This window comes from Pseudonaja textilis, chromosome 4, assembly GCF_049901715.1.
Source record: "Pseudonaja textilis isolate UNSWEBS1 chromosome 4, rPseTex1.2, whole genome shotgun sequence".
In the NCBI taxonomy this organism is placed as follows: Eukaryota; Metazoa; Chordata; class Lepidosauria; order Squamata; family Elapidae; genus Pseudonaja; species Pseudonaja textilis.
Genome location: NC_141993.1, coordinates 13,559,395 through 13,579,006, shown reverse-complemented (window position 1 = coordinate 13,579,006; position 19,612 = coordinate 13,559,395). Strand labels below are relative to the sequence as shown.

At 39.9% G+C, this 19,612-nt stretch overlaps 1 protein-coding gene across 17 annotated transcripts in view; it reads right to left on the bottom strand.

The window, feature by feature from the left end:
- The window catches only part of CAMK2G (calcium/calmodulin dependent protein kinase II gamma), a 191,671-nt gene that overhangs the window by 93,152 nt on the left and 78,907 nt on the right, over positions 1-19,612 (bottom strand). For all 17 annotated transcript variants that reach the window (XM_026710952.2, XM_026710954.2, XM_026710956.2 and 14 more), the window contains one exon: positions 10,517-10,576. In XM_026710952.2, the coding sequence (XP_026566737.1) occupies positions 10,517-10,576 (60 nt within the window). The remainder of the gene's footprint in view (positions 1-10,516; positions 10,577-19,612) is intronic.

The window sequence follows — 19,612 nt, the reverse complement described above, 5'->3', positions numbered from 1 at the left end:
ACATGAAATTTATACCCCATACCATACTAGGCCTCTGTTCCACTGTAAACGTTTGATTCTAATTGATTAAAGCTTGTATATATTATAATAACAATTCCTTAAGAAATTAGGATGTTGTTCTTCCTTCTCCCAGTATTCACCAACAACTAGTCCTTGGAAATTCTATAAATAAATGCCTCAACTACGTGGAAGAAAGAACATATATACCATCAGAATTCTTTTATCTGTTTGTAACATTCAATTGGGCAAAATGGTACCTTATAGGGCAACAATTAGGGTCACAAACTCTATCAAATCAGCTAGCTTACAGAATGTGTCCAAAATCCAGGACCCAATATACTTGTGGGATTAAAATTTGGCAAAGTACCACACTTCATTTCTCAGAGAACCACAGATTGCATGGCACAAGAGAAGTTAGAGGAGCATATCCATGCCACCTTTATTTCCTCCCTCCATGCCAACAGGCTGGTGGCAAGGCCACAATTGGCTGCTTTGGAAACAAGGCCAAAATTTGAAATCTCTTAACGGCAATGGGCGGCAAGGGAGAGACTCGGATACCAGTAAGGTTGGCTGGGGAACATGGCAGTCAATAAGCAAGTCCGCTTCCTCCAACAAGGATGGAGTTTTCCTTGTGTTCCCTTTGTTCCTCCTAACCGGAGTAAAGTGGCAAGTAGTTCTACAAATTAGCTGAGGAGGAGAAGGCTTCATTGGGGCTCTGCTGAGAGTCAAGGGGAGGGGAAATGGTCCAGTCTATACTATATGAGGGAAAAAGGATAACCCAATTGATCATGAACATTCTCTAGAAGTGTAGGGTTTTAGTTCTGAAAGGACTGGATGAATTAAGAGTCTGCGGCCAGTCATGAGGGTAATTGGACTCCTTTCCCTTCTAGCAAATTGTATCAGAAAATGCCTAGCAAGGAGAAACCAGTACAATATGTAATGTTCGTGTTATCTTTTATTGTAACTTAAGTAAATGGAAAAATTATTTCTTTGTTCCCCTATGCACGCACGCACGCACACACACACACTTTTGCCAACGCTGAAACAGACACAGAAGATTTGAAGGACACTAAAAAAGCTAAACACAACAGACACACAAATGCAAAACTTTCAGCAAGGAACAGAAACAATTACACTGTGCCTCCCACGATAATCTCAGTCTCAGCGTAGGTGCTACCCAGCATTAAAAGGGAAAAATAAGAAGGGAAAAAAGGAGCAACATTTCATTGCCTGCCATCAGCCTCACAGCTGAGATAAAGCAAGGAAAGGAAAGGAAAATACGATTCATCAGACACCAAAAAGAACACGCTACTGCTATTCACCTGAGCTCTCCCTCATTACAGCATGACGGAATCTACGTACTTAAAAACATACCTGAGAGATGCTCGGCACTAAAAGTTATGTAATTTCTTAAAAAGGGAGATGACAAACCTATCCCAAGCAACTTCTTTTGGACTCCCTAACCATCCATTCTGCAGTGCAATCAGCTGCTTAGGAAATGTTTTGCAACGCAGGCCTTGGGAATCACCATGAAAGGAAGAGAAAGGGGGACAACTCTTTTACCCTACCAATGCCTGGAACCATGACAACCCAGCCTTTTCTTCAGCAAGCTGTGGGACCCTTCGAGGGCAATGCTATTCAAAGCAGGAACCAGGAAAGCACCAAGTGGCATTTGTTATAAAGAGAAATTAAATAGATGGTCTTGCGCCTTCTGTGCAATTGCTGGTTCACACGGGAAAAACTGAGTGCCGCACGCAGAAGGCAAGAGGCAAAGAGGCTGGCTTAGCAGAGAGCCTGAGCAAGCTGGGTGATGGAGAAACTGAAGAGAGGCAACTGAAGAATTATTAGAATTACATTTTCCAAGCTGTTCTCAAAGCAATCCGTTCCTACCTTCTTTTTAAATGCAACTTACAAATTAATGTGTGCAAATTTCAAGGATAGGAAATGCATTGTGCTTTGTGAATTTCTCTTCTAATATATATTCTGAACCAGAGTTACAATTTGGCTGCATGGCCCACTTGTTCAATGAAAGCAGGTCAAGAACTTTAGGTCATGAAGCCAGTTGCTGCTGATTTACTCTAAACAATGCTGTTTAATCAACTCTACCAAATTTGAAAAATGACAAAGTTCAGTGGTAAAACACGTGCTTTACTTATATAAAGAAGCCCTAGTTTTAGCCTTTAGTACAGTTTATCCTTGGTACAATAACAGCAAAAATCCCTGGAGAACCTCTGCCAGTGTAAAACAGCTGTTTACACTATTTAGCCTACAGCTACAAGCCTAAAGGCAGCTTGTATGAGGAAGGTTGCATGCTGGATAGAAACACATTGTCTTTTCATACAAACTCAAAATCAGATGGCACTGATTTTGATATCTTGCAATTTGTGACCACCTTTTTGTGGGCCTACAATATTATTTTATTTTTCTAAATAACAAAATACAGGTCATATTACAAGCACTAAAATCAGAGAAATGGAGTTAAGCTATAAACCAACAATCATTATCAACACTGCAAATGCACAAACATTGTGTAGTTTGCTAACAATGTGCCCCTTTTTGTACAATGATGCTAAAGAATCAATCCATAAATCATCCTAAAACACTGGATATTCTCGGCTTCACATTTCTATACCAATAAAATTCAGTTAAAATTCAATACTTTTAAAATTCAATATTCAAAACTATACCCATAGTTCTTGGGAGAGGAAAAAAATGGAAGGACAAGGAGAACAAAAGGACAGCAAAGCCAAGGATTTATCTTTTATGTGTGAACGTGTAAACAGGCAGTCAGTGTTCCAACAAACAAACTCCAACCCAATAAATTCTGAGACAAGCATTTTTTCAAAGTTCCATAAAGATAAAGATACAGGCAAAGTTTAGATGGCATAAGAAGTAATACAACTGGAATAGTCTTCTATGCAAAGATTACTAATCAGAAACTCTGCTTCTATTTCATGGCTGATTGATGAGGTGCCTTTTCTGTTAGTAGGGAGTTTATGCTTCTAATTAATTTTGCAATATACCCTTGTGTAATTCACACCAAACACCCTTTATTGTGGTTATTTTTAGCAAATTTTATTTGTTTTAATTATAGGTTGGATCTATGCTAGAGCATAGTCATACTGCACTCCCACTGAAGTCAATGAGATAAGTTAGTCATGACCTATCAACACTTGATAATGCTGTGCTTTCATCCTATGTTGCTTTAAATGGGCCTAACAAATAAAATAATTTCCAGCAATTCTCTCTATTGAAACTAGGGAGAAACCAGGGCAAGCCACGCCAAATCATTATTTACTAAGGACAGGACTGAAGCCTGGTAACATATTTTAATGTATGTATTTTAGACACACAGCCCAGCCTGTTCAAAACATCCTTATTGTTGCACGCCTTCAGGGCACTGTCAACTCACCAGCTGCACCAGAAGTCAGAAAAATACTTATTAAGCAGATCTCTTGTGCCCAGCACCGCTTTGGAAGAGGTTCTGGGACCCCAAGAAGCAGGAGATTCTAAAACAATTGCACAGGGCCCAGTTCCTCTCAAGAGAAACATTTCTGAACCAGCTTTCTCCTCAGAATGTGAAGGAAGAGCCTTCTGGTCCAGGCAAGTCTCCGTCTAGCTGCTGGGAATAGGCAAAATCAGCTGTCTAATGCACCAAGGGCCCGCAGGCATAATTATCTACCTGCTAGCAAAGGCCCCCTTGATGAGCAAGAGCAGTTTTCTAGTCCAGGGGTCTCCAACCTTGGCAACTTTAAGCCTTGGGGCTCCAACTCCTAGAATTCCTCAGCCAGCTTTGCTTCCCCAGGCTTAAAGTAATCAAGGCTGGAGACCACCAGACTAGTCAGCTGCACTTGAACTTTTGTTGAATCTCCAAGAGCTTGTAAAGAGCACCTTCCAAAATGCCAGACAGGTTGCTGGAATTCCATTTCTGAGTTCTAAGTAATTTCTGATACTTTGGGGTAGGTGGGAAACATAACTAATCCCTGCCTTTTTCTTCATCTGCCTTCCAGGGTCAGCTCTTTTTGGCAAGAGAATACAGTGCAATGGGAAAATAGATGATGTTTTGAAGAAGAGTAAAGATCTGGGTGCGGAACAAAGCTACTGCTTTAGTGACTGCCCTGCTTTTCTGTTCAAATTACAAATTAAGAATAGGTATAACCCAAATTGTTGACTCAGAAATACAATCATGATAATTGGTCCTATAAAGCAAACCCAAATTAAGGTTTCTTTCTCTTTCAATTTTCTCCTCCTTCCAACCGCTGAACTACAATGAGAAGAATGTGAGAGTGAATGGGGGATTCCATAGGTTTTGAAGAATAAATAACAGTCCTCCTGCTGTTTACCAAAGTTAATGATTTCACTGGGACAAATTCTATTCTTCCTCCTCCTTGGTTAAAATGAAAAGCATCACCATGATTTGACTGCATGTTTTCATTAGTACTTTGTTATATCCCTCCAACGGGTTATTATCAGGTTCCCTGTTCCTCTAAAGGAGAGAAAATAAATCTATTGCACAAGATAAAAAGTATGAAATAGAGAACTGGTTAGAAATGTACTCCAACAAGAGACAAGAGGAATCTCAATAAACACATTTTACCAGTTCTTCTGATTCAGAAGCTATTGGTCCAAGAATGAGGAAGTTTGTAACTTAGGTGCTTGCTTAAAAGAATTTTAAATCTGAATGCAAAACGAAGAGTTCTGGGAAAGCAAATCGTATCAAACAGCAAGTCTCTTTTAAAAAGCACTAAATATCCACTAAATATAGTTGGTTCACTAAAGTAAGCCTATTACAGTGTAGATCCTTGGACAGGAATAACATTTCTTAAGAGACATAATGAATCTGACAAACACAGACTGTCCAGCTTGCAAAGCTGTATACGTGAGTGAGATATTTGCAAAATTACAGATGATAGGGAATTCTCTTCTAGCCTTTCATGTTCTTGTGCAACTGCACATTTTATTTTGAAAAGAATTTGAGGTGACCTACAAAATAATGTAGTTAAGATAGGCAATTTGTAGTCTTCAGTCTAATTCCAAAATTATTTGGTAAAAGGTCAAGTTCCAATTTCTAATAAGCATTTTACTATAGTCTGCTATCTGTTGAAGTGAGGAGAAAAAGTGCAACAGAGACAATGGTTTATATGACCACACTTGGCTTCAGCTCCCTATACATACAGTACAGTGGTGAGATTCAATTTTTTTTTTACTACTGGTTCTGTGGGCGTGGCTTGCTTGGTGGGTATGGCTTCGTGGTCATGTGACTTTGTTTTGTATGGCCAAGGAGGAGGAGAGCAGCCAGACAAAGGGGTGGATGCTGGAGGTGACTCTTTTTTGGTCTCTAGCTGCCTCCTTTGGTGCAGAAAGCCTCCCCCCAATCGGCCAACTGCTGTCCTCCTCCTGGGCCATACAAAACAAACAGGAAGAGAAAAAGGGGAGCAGCTGGCCAGTTGGGGGAGGCTTCTTGCGCTGCGAAAGAGGCGGCTACTGATATCTGGCTTCGCTTCGCTTCGCTTTGCTTCTCCAATGGTCCAGCACTGCCCTGTTCTCTGCGCCGGCTGCTCGGACTTCCCGGGCCCAGCACATAGAACAGGGCATTCTTTTTTCTGTGCGGCTGCTGGATTGCAGCCACACTGAAAAAAGCAGACAGCAGCTGTAGGCATCTCGCAACAAGGGGGGTGAGAAGCCCCTGGACATCCGCCCACCCACCTGCTGGCTGGCCGAGCTGGGCCAGGCTGGAAGAGGCATGTCTAGCGGGAGAAGGAAGAAAGCCTGCTCAAGAAGGGTGGGCAGATTTCCCGAGGCTGCTGCACATGCGCACTGCATGTGTAGCAGCTGCACACGCAGTGCGCATATGCAGCAGCCCTGGGACATCTGCCCGAGCTGTGCCATGGCCACCACTTGGTAGGGAAAGCTAGGAGAGCGCTCGGGACAAGTGAGCGACCAGGCGATCAGGTCAGGAGTGTGGCCAGCCAGGGGTCACCACCAGGGATGGGATCCGACCAGTATAACTACTGGTTCTGTTGCTCTGTGACGCGCGCGCATGCGCAAGTCACGCGAGTGCAATTTATGATCTGCTGAGCTGCCTGGACAGCTGAGCAGCGCTGCATACGGGTGCGCAGCAGATGGAAAAGCCCCTTTTCCTGCTTTTTTTTTGTGTGTGTAAACTTTATTTGAGTTTTCACAAAAAAAATACAAATAAAACATCTCTTTTGAAAGTAGTGTAATCCCAGGTTATATTTCTTCGTACAGACACAAATTCAATTTCATGCTCATTTTTATGTTCTATTCCATATCTTATTACTGGTTTACATTTTTTGCATAGCTTCTCCCCTCTTTTAATTTTCTCAATTTTATTTTAATTATCTTGTCTCAATTCAAATCATTATATTTATATTTTTTGTCTGTCCTGTTTCAATTATCTATTATCTTTTCTCATTAAACAAAATTTCTCCTGTAGTTACTGATTGGAGTATGACGCCTTTATATCTTTTAAGTTTATCCATTTAACTCTTATTTAGGCTTCAATATATACCCTAAAGTTATAACAATCAATATAATACATAACTTCCATTCGGATTCTGCTTGGTACATTCTTAAAATACACACTATATTCTTTAAAAAAGAAAAAATTATAAATATATGTAATTAAAACAACACATTCCATTCCAATTCAATTCTATCATTAATATTAATATTCATTAAAATCTTAACTTCTTTAACATTACTTTTCAATTATATATCATACTTCTATGGGAACAATTATAAGCTTTCCATAATTAATTCCCCCCCCTTCACTTATATTTTATAAAACATTAACTAATTAAAATGTTCCCGTCCCTTCCTAATTCAATTTTCTCATTTATTTTATTTCACTTATTTTATTAACAAACATTTCACTAGATTACACTATTTTACACCTCATTTTAATCACACATTGTTTCCAATTTTCTAAAGTTATTTCTATTACTAATATAACAATATAATCGTATGTACCTTTTTCAGTTAAATTTTCATGTACCTTTACAGAATCCCTTTTTCAGTTAAATTTTCACCCATTATCTCTAAATAGGTCCTGTTTCTCTATATCTTGTTCCAGTCCTTTGTAACTTCTTTTCCTTTCCTTCTTCCCTCTCTTCTTCTCTCTCCCCTTTTTACCCCCTTGTCTCTCTACCTCTATTTCTCTCTTCTGTATTCCCCTCTTCTGTTGCTTTCCAGTATTATACTTATTTTTTGAATTATTTTTCTTTGGTGGTTTTTTTAAGTCTTAAATTCTTCATTCTCTTCCCCCCCCCTTTCCTTTTTCTTCCCCACATAGAATTACTTGTTCATTAAAGATGGCTTCTTCTTTGTCCCAGTTTTGCAGATGTTTCTTGTTGTTTCTCATAGTTCCAAATCTCCATTTCTAAGAATTGAAAAATGAAGCCAAAAGAACCCCTCCCTTCTTGTGCATCTTTATACTTTTTAAGTTCCATTTTCAATTCATCCAGAAGTAGTGCCATTGTATAAATTTTTAAACAACCACCCGATTAATTTTAGTCATTCAAATGCAATAACCAAGAATCCAAAAATCACCAAGTAATCCAAATACACGCAAGTTGTTTCTTTTTGCTCTTTTTTTTCACTTTCTCTTCCTGGGGTTCTACTGTTTAGTTACAAAGTTTCAGTTAAAATGTATCTTTTAGAAATCTTGTTGAAGTTTTATTGTAGATTCTTTTTAATTCCAGGCAGTCTCCTCCCTCTTCCCAGATCCTGCTTATTCTTTTTCTCTCCCTTCCTGCTTATGAAAAAAAAATTTAGTGTCCAGAAATTTTTATTATCCCTTTGACATTTTGTTTTATTTTCAGCTTAATTGCCTGGTGATGTCAAAGTGGATTTTTTCGATTTCTTATTTAAGTCTCTTAGTTGTCAGTATAGGGAAAGGGAGAGAAGAAAAAATAACACCAAACCTTTCCCTTTTCACTTTGCTTCGCTGCTTCCGTCTCTTCTTTGGGAGCGATGTTATTTTTTTGTAAGTTTAAATTCCAGGGTACCTTAGTTGTTGCTTTTGCAATTTAACCTGGTCAGCCAAAACTTTCACTTCTTATTTTCCTCCTGCACATTCTTTTCCAATCAAGTTCTTCTTTGAGGTGGCCATTTCTGACCACCGCTGCAACAGCCTTTGGGAAAGGGAGTAAGGGCCAGCTGGGGAGGAGAGATGTGGCTCTCCTCAACCCTGCTGGCAGTCTCCCCCCTCTTCACCACCTCTACAGGGTGGCTTAGTCCTGAAACCAGCCAGCTCGGGGCGCTCCAGCAGCGAGCCCTGATCGAAACCGCACACAATCACGGATTTCTGTCTGTCGCTGAAGGAACTCAAACTGGAAGCTCTTTTCTTGCTTTTTCAACCGCAGTTGTGCCGCATAAAGCAGCTTTGGTTAAAAAAGCAGGAAATAAAGGACAGGTAAGAGCCCAGGCAGGCGGCCAAAACAGCACCAGACACAGAAACGGTTCTGTGTCTGCTGCTCTTCAGAGCTACCGGTTCTGTAGAGCCAGACAGAACCGGTAGAATCCCACCCACTCCTGGTCACCACCAGTTCAGCAACCAATGCCAAATCATCGCTACCAGTTCGCCCGAACCAGTAAGAACTGGTTGAATACCATCTCTGGTACAGTATCAACTCCTGAACATAACAGAACATGGCTGCTGTCAAAAAAACAGTTGTCTACTGGGACAACACAAAATATTCCTGCTCAGAATGTGCTGACACCAACACTGGCCATTCTGAGCTGAGAACAACTTATTCCAGCATCAGAGTTTTTCATCTTAGATTTTTTTTTTCCTTTTACAGCCTCTGTCTTCTGATAAAGACTCCGCCTTCTGATAGAGACAGGCAAATTGTCCCCAATCCTACTGGCGGGTCAAACACTGGTAAGTACACTTGTATGTTACATTTCCCAGAACTCTGGCAACTACCTGGCCTGTGTGCCAGGGACCACAGAAGGACAGGGAGGCAAAATATCACAGAGTTGAAAGGGGAATTTAAGCTCTTCTAGTCCAACCTCTTGCTCAGAGCAGAAATCCTCATACTATCCCAAACAACTGACTGTGTAATCTTTGCTTGCTCTATTCTGATGTAGCTGAAGAGACACAAAACTAGGTAAGAACATGAAAGGAAGAATCATAGAAAGGCCTTGGTATTTTCTGTTCACGCTAACCTGTTTAGCAGCAAACTAGAAGGTAAGCAGCTGTGTCCTTTTATAAACACACCGGCCTTAAGTAATTCTGCCCCATTTCTAGGTATGTAGGAAAAACGTTTGGGCGTTTCAGGATTTATTTCTGAACTGGATCCCAATGTGCCCTGTGCAACATTTTTGAAATCTCATTTCAGCAGAACTTAGAAGGAAATTATTACTAACTTAGGTGGGAAAGGAGAGCAAATACGCCAAATACAGATTCTCTGATCTTGGAAATTGCAGGCAAAATTTTTGCGATAAAAGAGAAAGGGAAAAACAGCGGGGAAAGAATTAAAATATCCTCTTGGAATGGTGGCAGCCTTTAGATAGCTCAGCAAATTCAAGCACAATGGCTATGGGCCATCAAGAGCTCTGAAGCACAACATCTGAATCAAATCACCACCCAGACAGTAACGTTCCTTTAAAGATCAGACACGGAAATACAAAAATCACACAATCGTCTTATTTCTCTGGTGAGCTTCCATAAGAAATGTTGTTTCCTCTAAGGAAGAGAAGAATGAACTACAGGGATGTTGGTTTGACCCAGTCAAACACTTTTTCTGTATCTAATATAAGTTTCACTCCAGTGGAAGAACAAGAAAATGCAAACCAAGGCAGGGACAAGCCAAAGGGACTGTCCAGTGAGGTGCACAGAATGTCAAACAATTATGAATAGAATAGAATAACAGAGTTGGAAGGGACCTTGGAGGTCTTCTAGTCCAACCCCTGCTTAGGTTGGAAACCCAACCCCACTTCAGACAAATGGTTGTCCAATCTCTTCTTAAAACCTTCCAGTGTTGGAGCATTTACAACTTCTGGAGGCAAGTTGTTCCACTGATTAATTGTTCTAACTTTCAGGAAATTTCTCTTTAGTTCTAAGTTGCATGAGAACCCAACACTGAAAGAGGACCATTCTGAAGTGGTTTGACCTCAAGACTTGAAATGGGCCCATTTTAAAGATGGATGCCGTCCAAAAGACTTCTAATACTCTGTTCTGAAATTGGAAAAGCCCCTTTCAAGGTTAGAACAGAACATTCTAGCAACACATCTCTTGTTTTTCATGGGAGAAGCTGAATTGAGGGAGGAACAATGGTGCAGTTCATTTTCTTGGGTGAGATATCTGCCTAAGCAGAGGACAGACGGAAAGGCTTCATACCGAAAGGCAAGTTTTCTGAGGAGTTCCTTCAGCACAAAGTACACACACCCTGTCTCCAAAGTGGTTGCCATAGTTCTGGCTCGCTACTCTCACGAGAGAAGACATTGGCAAGTTTCATTTCCTTTGAAAGTCTGTTGCAATGGCACTTACCAATATTTGGGTGTTTTAATAACCGGCAGATTCGAGCTTCCCGCTCTAGTTTCTGATGATCTGGAAAAAGAAAAAGAAAAGAGGAAAATGTATTAATGACTTCTGCTTTTCTGCCTATGTTCAAACAAAAATCAGACATAAACTGCCAATAAACAGACAGCAGAAAATGCATGGCAGTATCTCCCAGAACCTGTAAATATCCTAAAAAAAGGCAAACTTTCTATAGTAAATACTCTATAGGTGAAATATTCCAAAGGCAAATGTTTTATAGGATGTTTTGATTTAACTATGTTCCAGTTTTAGTTTCTTTTTCAGGCTTTAGAGAATATTTTCTGCTTGCTGACCAGCTTGAATTCTTTTAATTCTAGAAAAGAGATTTAAATTCAGGTGGAAAAGTAGCAGGGAGGGTGGGTGTGGTGACGTCACTTCTAAGGTTTCTCCCCTGGGTTTATTAATTTGCTGGGATTTGAAAATGCTAAGGAAAAAAAAACAGCTGGGACTTAGCTCTGTAAAGCAGGGGTGTCAAACTCAATTTCATTGACAGCCGCATCAGGGTTGTGTTTGAACTTGGGGGATGGGTGGGCGTGGCTGGGGTGGGCGTGGCCAGCTTGACATCACTCATGTCAGGGGCACCTATGGTAGCCCAAGTGCTCTGCCAGTGAAAACAGAGCCTGGGAGGCTTTGACAGCCTCCTACAACCCTCTGCCAGCAAAAACGGAGCTTGGGAAGGCCGTGAGCTCCGTTTTTGCTGGCAGAAGGTTGTAGGAGGCCGCCAAAGCCTCCAAGTTCCATTTTTTGCTGGCAGAGGCACCGCAGGCTGGTCCTTGGCTCTTTCCAGGGAAGCTCTGCAGGCCAGATCTAAACAACCCCCCAGGCCAGATCCGGCCCCTGGACCTTGAGTTTGACACCCCTGCTGTAAAGGGATGAGAGTCATCTGTAGGCAGATTAGTGAACGCTTGCCTCGTTCCCGTCATGGCCCAGTGCTAAAATACTACCCAGAGTTCACTTATCTCCTATCTCTTTTGTGCCCCTGTGTGGCAAATGATGGACAGATAGATTCCAGAACTTGCCACTGGAGGCAAAACTCTGCTCTTGGGAGATCCATGGATCATGTTTTGCTATGATACCCTTCTCCAGTAGTGTTATTATGCCTTCACAACCCAATGTAAAAGTTCAAAACTTTTGGTAAAGGTTTCACTTCTGTTTTAGTTTCAGATTTATTATATATGCTGGTCATTTTGTTCTGTAGTCACTAATCTATATGTTATACTTTCCACTTCAAAAGCAAATGACCTACCTACAAAAATAGTACAACTCAGTAATGGAAACAGCTATTGCCTTCTGCAGCAGTTAATCCTGTTCTTGCTATTATGTAATAAGAAAAACCATGGCTTATTTTTGATTCAAATTTAACTTTATGCCAACTCACCATTTTCAATTTTATGCAGAATCTGCAGTATCCACATGAAAATAAATAAGAGCCTACTCATGACAACATGCTTAAAGCCCTTGCTGTTTTTAAAGTATGCTCTCGATAATCCCTTTGGCAACTGTGGCAGCAGGAAAGCCTGAGATTTAATCAATTTTAATGGTCGAGCAAGCATTGGAATCTAGATGCACCTTGTTGAAGATACATATAGAAAAATTTATCGCCAACCCCAAATCAATTTAGGTACAGTTTTTTAGTATGAAGCCTGAAACAGGCTTTGGAAAACTTTGATCAGCCTGAGAACACAATACAGAAGAAGTCTAACACCTTTTCTGTTTTTGTGAGTTTGAGCTCACCCCATCAGCTGCATAGAGCGGCTGGACAGATGAAGTATTTAGAACATAAAACATAGAATTCTTTATTGGCCAAATCATAAGGATATAAGTGACAAAGTTACAGTTATACAGTCACAAGTGGGAGGGGATGGGCGATAAGGAGTGATGAAAAGGTTAATAGTAACAGTAGTGCAGACTTAGTAAATAGTTGGACAGTGTTGAGGGAATTATTTGTTTAGCAGAGTGATGGCGTTCAGGGAAAAACTGTCCTTGTGTCTAGTTGTTCTGGTGTGCAGGGCTCTATAGCGTCGTTTTGAGGGAAGGAGTTGAAACAGTTTGTGTCCAGGATGTGAGGGGTCTGTCGATATTTTCACATCCCTCTTTTTGACTCGTGCAGTATACAGGTCCTCAATTGAAGGCAGGTTGGTAGTAATATTTTTTTCTGCAGTCCTAATTACCCTCTGAAGTCTGTGTCTGCCCTGTTGGGTTGCAGAACCAAACCAGACAGTTATAGAGGTGCAGATGACAGACTCCATCATTCCATCATTCCTCGGTAGAACTGGATCAGCAGCTCCTTGGGCAGTTTGAGCTTCCTGAGTTGGTGCAGAAAGAACATTCTTGGTTGTGCTTTTTTGATGACATTTTTGATGTTAAGTGTCCACTTTAGGTCTTGTGACATAATAGAACCTAGAAATTTGAAGGTCTCTACTGTTGATACTGTGTTGTCTAGTATTGTAAGAGATGGTAATGGGAGGGTTTCTTCTAAAGTCTACCATTTAAATGGGGAATGAGGAAAGGGAACACAGTGTCAGGTGAGGCTTCATTCAAAATCCAAGAAAGAAACCATTCAACTCCATTGTTATAGAGAAAAGGACTTTTACTGGAAATCAAGTGGTAGCATCAAAAGAATTCACGATGTGAGGCACTAGGCATGAAAATCACATATGCAAAGTTATGGCAACGTTCCCACCCACAATAAGTTCAAACTGGCCATCCAATCTGAGATGTGTATAATGTCATGTGGGGCATCTTCAGGTGGTGATTCAGACATCTGGCCATTGATCTTGGCCTGGATAAGGTAAGATTCTGCGGCTGCGCTGTAAGCAAGCAAGCATATACAAGAAAGATTTCCCAAGTTTCACATTTCACCCTCTCAAGCCTCTAGCACTCTTCCCGCCTCCACCCTAACAAAGCTCAATGTATGCTGACTCCCCCCATTACTGTGGCAGTCGGAAAGACAAGCAGAAGAAAGATTCTTGAAGGCTGACCCACAGGTTGGTTATGCAGGTGCAGGTTACATGGGACACAGAGTACTAGCATCTTCAGCAATTAACAAGTATAGTGGATTAAAGACTCATTGTTGCTAGCTGAGACCGTTGGAGTTGCCACAGAGTGGTCAGGGAGGTTGAAATGCTCTGCAAGTACAGATTTAGAAGATTTATTAGGAGGAGTAGAAACTTTAAGGCAGAAGTTAAAGGATTTTGGTATGTTACCAGGTTTTCAGATTGCAGGTAGACATCAACCTGTGACCACAACTGAGCCCCCAAATTCCACTGTTAAGAGCGACACTTGTTACGTAAGCTTTTCCCCCTTTTACAATCTTTATTACCACAGTTGTTAAGTGAGTCACTGTCGTTAAGTTAGTAACATGGTTGTTAACTAAATCTGTCTTCCCCATTGCACTTTGCTCGCCAGAAGTTTGCAAAAGGAGAACATGTGACCCACACGACACTGCGCCCATCATAAATACATCCTGGTTGCCAAGACTCCAAATTTTGATCACATGACCCTAGGGGTGCTGCAACTATTGTAAGTGTGAAAATTTATTTATTTGTTTGTTTGTTTGTTTGTTTGTTTTGTATTGCCACCTATTCACCCATGGCGACTCAAACCGGCTTACACAATGTAAAATAGCAGTAGCCCTTAGACTTATATACTGCTTTATGTGCTTTACAGCCCTTTCTAAGCGGTTGACAGAATCAGCCTATTACCCCGAACAACCTAGGTCCTCATTTTACCCACCTCAGAAGGATGGAAGGCTGAGTCAACCTTGAGCCTGGTGGGATTCGATTTACCAAATTGCAGTAGGAGTAGCTTGCAGTACTGCACTCCAACCACTGCACCACCGAGGCTCTCTAAACCATATTTAAAATGAAAAATAAAAAATAAAAAAAAACAATAAAAAATAACAAAAAGAATCAAATAAATTAATAAAGTACAATAGAACAAAATCTGGAAGAAAAAAAAAGATCACCCCCCAACTCCCACCCCCTGCCCCGACGATAGCAGATCACACTAGCCATTTGACAGGCTCCATCCCGCTCTGGGTTCCCCAGACCCGGTCGTAAGTCACTTTTTTCAGTGCTGTTGTTATTTCAAATGGTCACTAAATGAATGGTTGTAAGTCAAGGTCTATCCGTAATAATCAGAAGACAAAGATGTTAACAAAAACATGAAATTATAAGTTCAAATAAACTGATGGAAAAAAACTGATTTTAAGATTGAGAAAAAAGTAAAGTACCTGGGTATTATTATGACAAATAGAAGTGCTATTTGAAAATGATCATGTTAAGACATATAATGAAATTAAGAAGGACATGATAAGGTGGGAGAAATTAACATGATCACTTTGGGGAGAATGCTTTGGCAAGAACGGTGCTTCTGTTTCAGATAATACCTGCTTTGACATCTGTTTACCATTTGAACAATGGCAAAAAGATGCATCTAAATTCATATAGCAAGGGGGAAAGTCAAATATGAAGTGTTATAAGATATAAAGGAAAGAGGAAGATGGGATTTATCATATTTGAAATTTCATTTTGCTGCTTATTATTTGAAATAGATGAAATAATGGATGTTGCTGAGAAACAAGAAAATTTAGAAGGTCACGACCTAAGGTTAGATGGCATGGATATTTATGATATAATAAAGTTAATTTGGATTTTAAAAAATCATTTTATTAGACATGCCATATTGAGAATATGGAATAGATATAAACCCAGGGTTGTGCACAAAACACTTTTATAGATCTCAGCTCAAGAGGCATATTATAGAAGAGAAACAGCAGACAAGGACAAATGGTTGACATATCAGAAATTATTGGAAAGCCATCAAGGGGAATTTAAAACTAAATCAAGAGAGCAATTAATAGCAGAATAATATATTTGTCAATGGTTTTCCCATTTACATTTATCAGAAAGATTAAAACGAACCAAAAGATTTATGGTGCAGAACAAAGTAAGAATTTAAAGAACAAGTATACACATGAACATGTAATTACTAAAATGTATGAAGAGATGTAGATAAAATGTATAATAGAGAATTTGTTTGGTCTAGTGGTTAAGGTACAGGCCTAGAAACCAGGGGACTGAGTTTTAGTCTTGCCATAGGCATGGCTGAGTGACTTTGGGTCAGTCCCTTTCTCTCAGCCCACCTCACCTCACAGCGCTGTTGTGAGGAAAATAGGTAGAGAAAGGAATGTTAGCATTTTGAATTTTTATCAAAATAATAAAGGTGGGAAATAAATAAGTAAACCTTTGCTGAATTTGAAACAGAGGAAGAACAAGTTAAAAAATGTGGGCTATGAAGTTTGGCTATAATATACAGATGGAAAAGGGTTGAAATTTACACTGTGTTAAACTTGTAAAGATATTTTTAATGATTTATTGTTGGTTTATAATGGCAGAAAAATTATGTAGAATATATAAAGGCACTTCAAATGTATCCTGGAAATGTAAACAACATGAAGGGATATTTTATTGTGCTTGGTAGACTTGTAAAAAAGCTTTAAAAAGTATTCTAATACATACTTTGATACAGAGTATTTTAAAGATTAATATTCAGCTGAAGTCAGAACTTTTAGGACTAATGGATAAACAGTTAGAAAAAATACGGAAGATTATTTCAATATATGATTACTGCAGCAAGATTATTATATGCATAGAGATGGAAAGTTTCGGCACACCCACTATGGAAGAAGGGTTGGTAAAATGGCTGAGATGGCTAAATTATCTCCCTTCAATTGAGAAAAGATACCATCTACATTTATTGGTGACTGGAAACCTTTTATGGATATTTTGCATAAAATAAATGTGATTCATGGACTTGATTATTAGATAGGGTAAATTATAGAAAGAACTTTTAATATAACTTTAGAGAGTGAAGTTAAAATATAGTTGTACTTGTAACTTCAGTGAAGAATATGGAAGCCATTTCTTTGAATCTTTTTTCCTTTCTAATTTTCTTCCTTACTTTATGTTAGTTTTTATTAGTTGTTATCTTCCTATTTAAAAATGTGTGCATATATGCATGTGTGCGTATAGGTGTGGGGGCATTGCTGGCAGAGGATAGAACAGATAACATGTGAAAGAGAGAATGCGAAGGTACCTCTAATTTTTACTGTGTACTTGTTGGGGCCTGTGCCGGTTTGTGTTAAAGTGTAAGGGCAAAGTAAGCATCTGATTGGTTGAAAACTGCCTTGGATATCAGGATGTTAGATGTTAAAAAGATGTTAAAAAGGCATCACTTCTGAGTGTGATGGGACAAACAAATGACAGAAGATTTAAAAGGCGAGTGTTTTACTGAGTAACCCTTTCTTACAAAAAGGTCTGGCAAAATGGGAAGAGATGAGCAAAGTGCTGTACCCCACTCGCTTCAACAAACCAGGTATCCCTTTGTTCTCAAAGGGAAAGTATACTCAGTTCCGAAAAACATTTCACAGGGAAAAGCTTGCATCCTTTCTCCACTTAGATATACAGTACAAATACTTATCAGGATAATCCCAATGACTCCCAAAGCTATAATCTACTTCTCACTGAGAAGATAAGCTTGTATTTGGACTACATTACTTCAGAAGACCAGACAGCAGATGATGTGAAAAAACTCAGCCTCTCACCCTACCCTGCCCTGCATCTGACAGAAAGCTGCTTTTGCTGTGCCTGATAACATTAGTCTGAACTGCTTTAAGGCAACATTTAATTCCAAGCACTTTGTGTTATCTCCAGCCACTTCAATCCTGTTTCAGACCTGGATTTTGATACCAGCAAATATGGTTTCCTTCCGGACACACTCAGAGTCTGTGGCACTGGAGAGATCCAAAAGGTGTTGCCTACAGACTTCTGATTAGCTTTCTTAATGTGTTCCAAACCCAAAAGAGTCTAAATTGCATTTCTCTTCTTTTCCAAGGACAATAGTCAGACTTTTGGTGTGAAATATCCTAATACCCATTTCCGTCTTTTGCACTGCTGCTGATAGTTTGACTGGTTAGATGGGCAGTCACAGAAACCTGTTTCATAAATAAAATCCCTCCTTACTTTCTAAATGGAATTGCAAAACCAACCATCTAAATTAAAGCTTACTTTGTTAGAATTACAGATATTAACATGCAAACAACAAAAGAGATATTCAAGTGATGCTTCCAGTTTTCCTCAAGCTAAGCTCACTAATACTTGAAACTAAACACTGGATTTAATAAAAATCAAAATAATAGCCGGTTATAACATGTAACACAACCAGTATATTTTTGTTCTGTTTGTCCCAAGGTTTCCAGGGATACAAACTAGAACTCAGACCCTCTTCAAACCTGTCACTATCTATTATATCTTTATAGGGCTGGAAGGGACTTTGGAGGTCTTCTAATTCAGGGGTCCCCCAACCCAGGCCCACTACTGGGCCACGGCCTGTTCAAAAGCAGGCCATGTGAGTGACGGGCAAATGCACCCCGCCACACAAAGCTCCACTCCCACAAGGGGTGGGCTTTCGCGCTTGTGCAGGAAGCCCCACTCACATAAGCGGAGAGAGCTGGAGTGGAGGGCACTTGTGCTCGCATACGGAGTTCCATTCGTATGAATGTAGCTTTGTGTGTGAGCACTTGTGCGAGTGGAATTTCATATGTGAGCACAAGTGCCCTCTGCTCGTGCATAAAGCTCTATTCAAGCGAGCGGAGGGTGCACTTGCCCGCTGCTTGCACCAATGGAGCTATGCGTGCATGCATGCAACCTCTCTCTCTCTCTCTCTCTCACACACACACACACACACACACACACACCACCAAGATAGAAAGATTGGGGACTGCTGTTCTAATCCAACCCCCTGCCCATGGCAGGAGACATTATATCATCCCAGACAAACAGTTGTTCGTTCTTTTTAATGAAATGTGAATTTCAACTGTATTAAGCGTATTCCACCATTTCCTAAGAAGCATTACCTAGCAAGAATAATGCTTATTATTATAAATGTTTTCCTAACTGTTTATACATCTAGTAATAGTATTAGGTTTCCAGCAAGAATGCATTCACCAGATATTTATTGACTAGCCTAAACTGAGTTTTTGGATCTATTAGGGAATGTCCTGGAGGACAGGTAAATGAGATTTATAACGAACAAATACTAGGGTGCACACATCAGCAAAAATCCTCTGTCGGGGTCATAAGAGGCACAAGAGCTGACTATTGTGGATTATAGTTGCTGAACATGCACCTTCCTACTTTATCTCTCTAAGTACATTTAAAAAAAGCTAGACTCCAGTTTCACAGCTTCAGAAGGCCTAATAACAACTTCTGCTTTTCAGAGATGTGTTAGCCTAATATGTTAGATTAGATTTCTCATGTTGCTTCCATATGTGTGGAGAATATATTTAGTTGGGGCATTCCTCTTTCAGAAGTTTTGTCAAGAATATTTTAACACAAACTTTGTGGACTTTCAAGAGTTTTTGTCCTGTTCACAGTGAACTTTTTGATGTTCATTTGCCCAGTTATTTAAAAATGGTTTATACATTGCTAAAATTTAAGCAAACAAAGAAATACTGCTCCTCCAATTAGTATACCCTCTTGCAATTCAAAACAGGCAAAGCAACGGAAATAATGGATTGTGCATGAGCCAGTCAACTGAAGCTTAATAATCCCTTTAAAGGCTGTGGGTAGATGGATTTGAGCCAGGAAAAGAGGAAATGAGTCCACTGGAAGCAGTCAGAAGTAGAACCAATTCAAAAGAGCGGATTTGCTGTTAATAGGTGGGGGTTAGGGTTAAAGTTAGGATGCCTGCTACTTCTCCACTCTCTTCCACTGACATCCCCAACGTTGCTGTCCAGTTACCAAGAGCTGTGGATGCATCTCATGTCCCTACACTATCTGTGGTTCTTTCTAGAATTGAGTTCTTTCCTGAATGTTATTTTTTAAATCCTGCAGACTGAGAATCAAAATAGCCCAAAGAAATGTTGACTTCTGATATTCCCAGATGGCCTTTTCACTCCATTTCAGGGAGATTCACCTACACTCTTTGACATGTGTGTGCTTTTGTGCATGTTAGGAAACTGTATCTGCCCGTATTGATGCT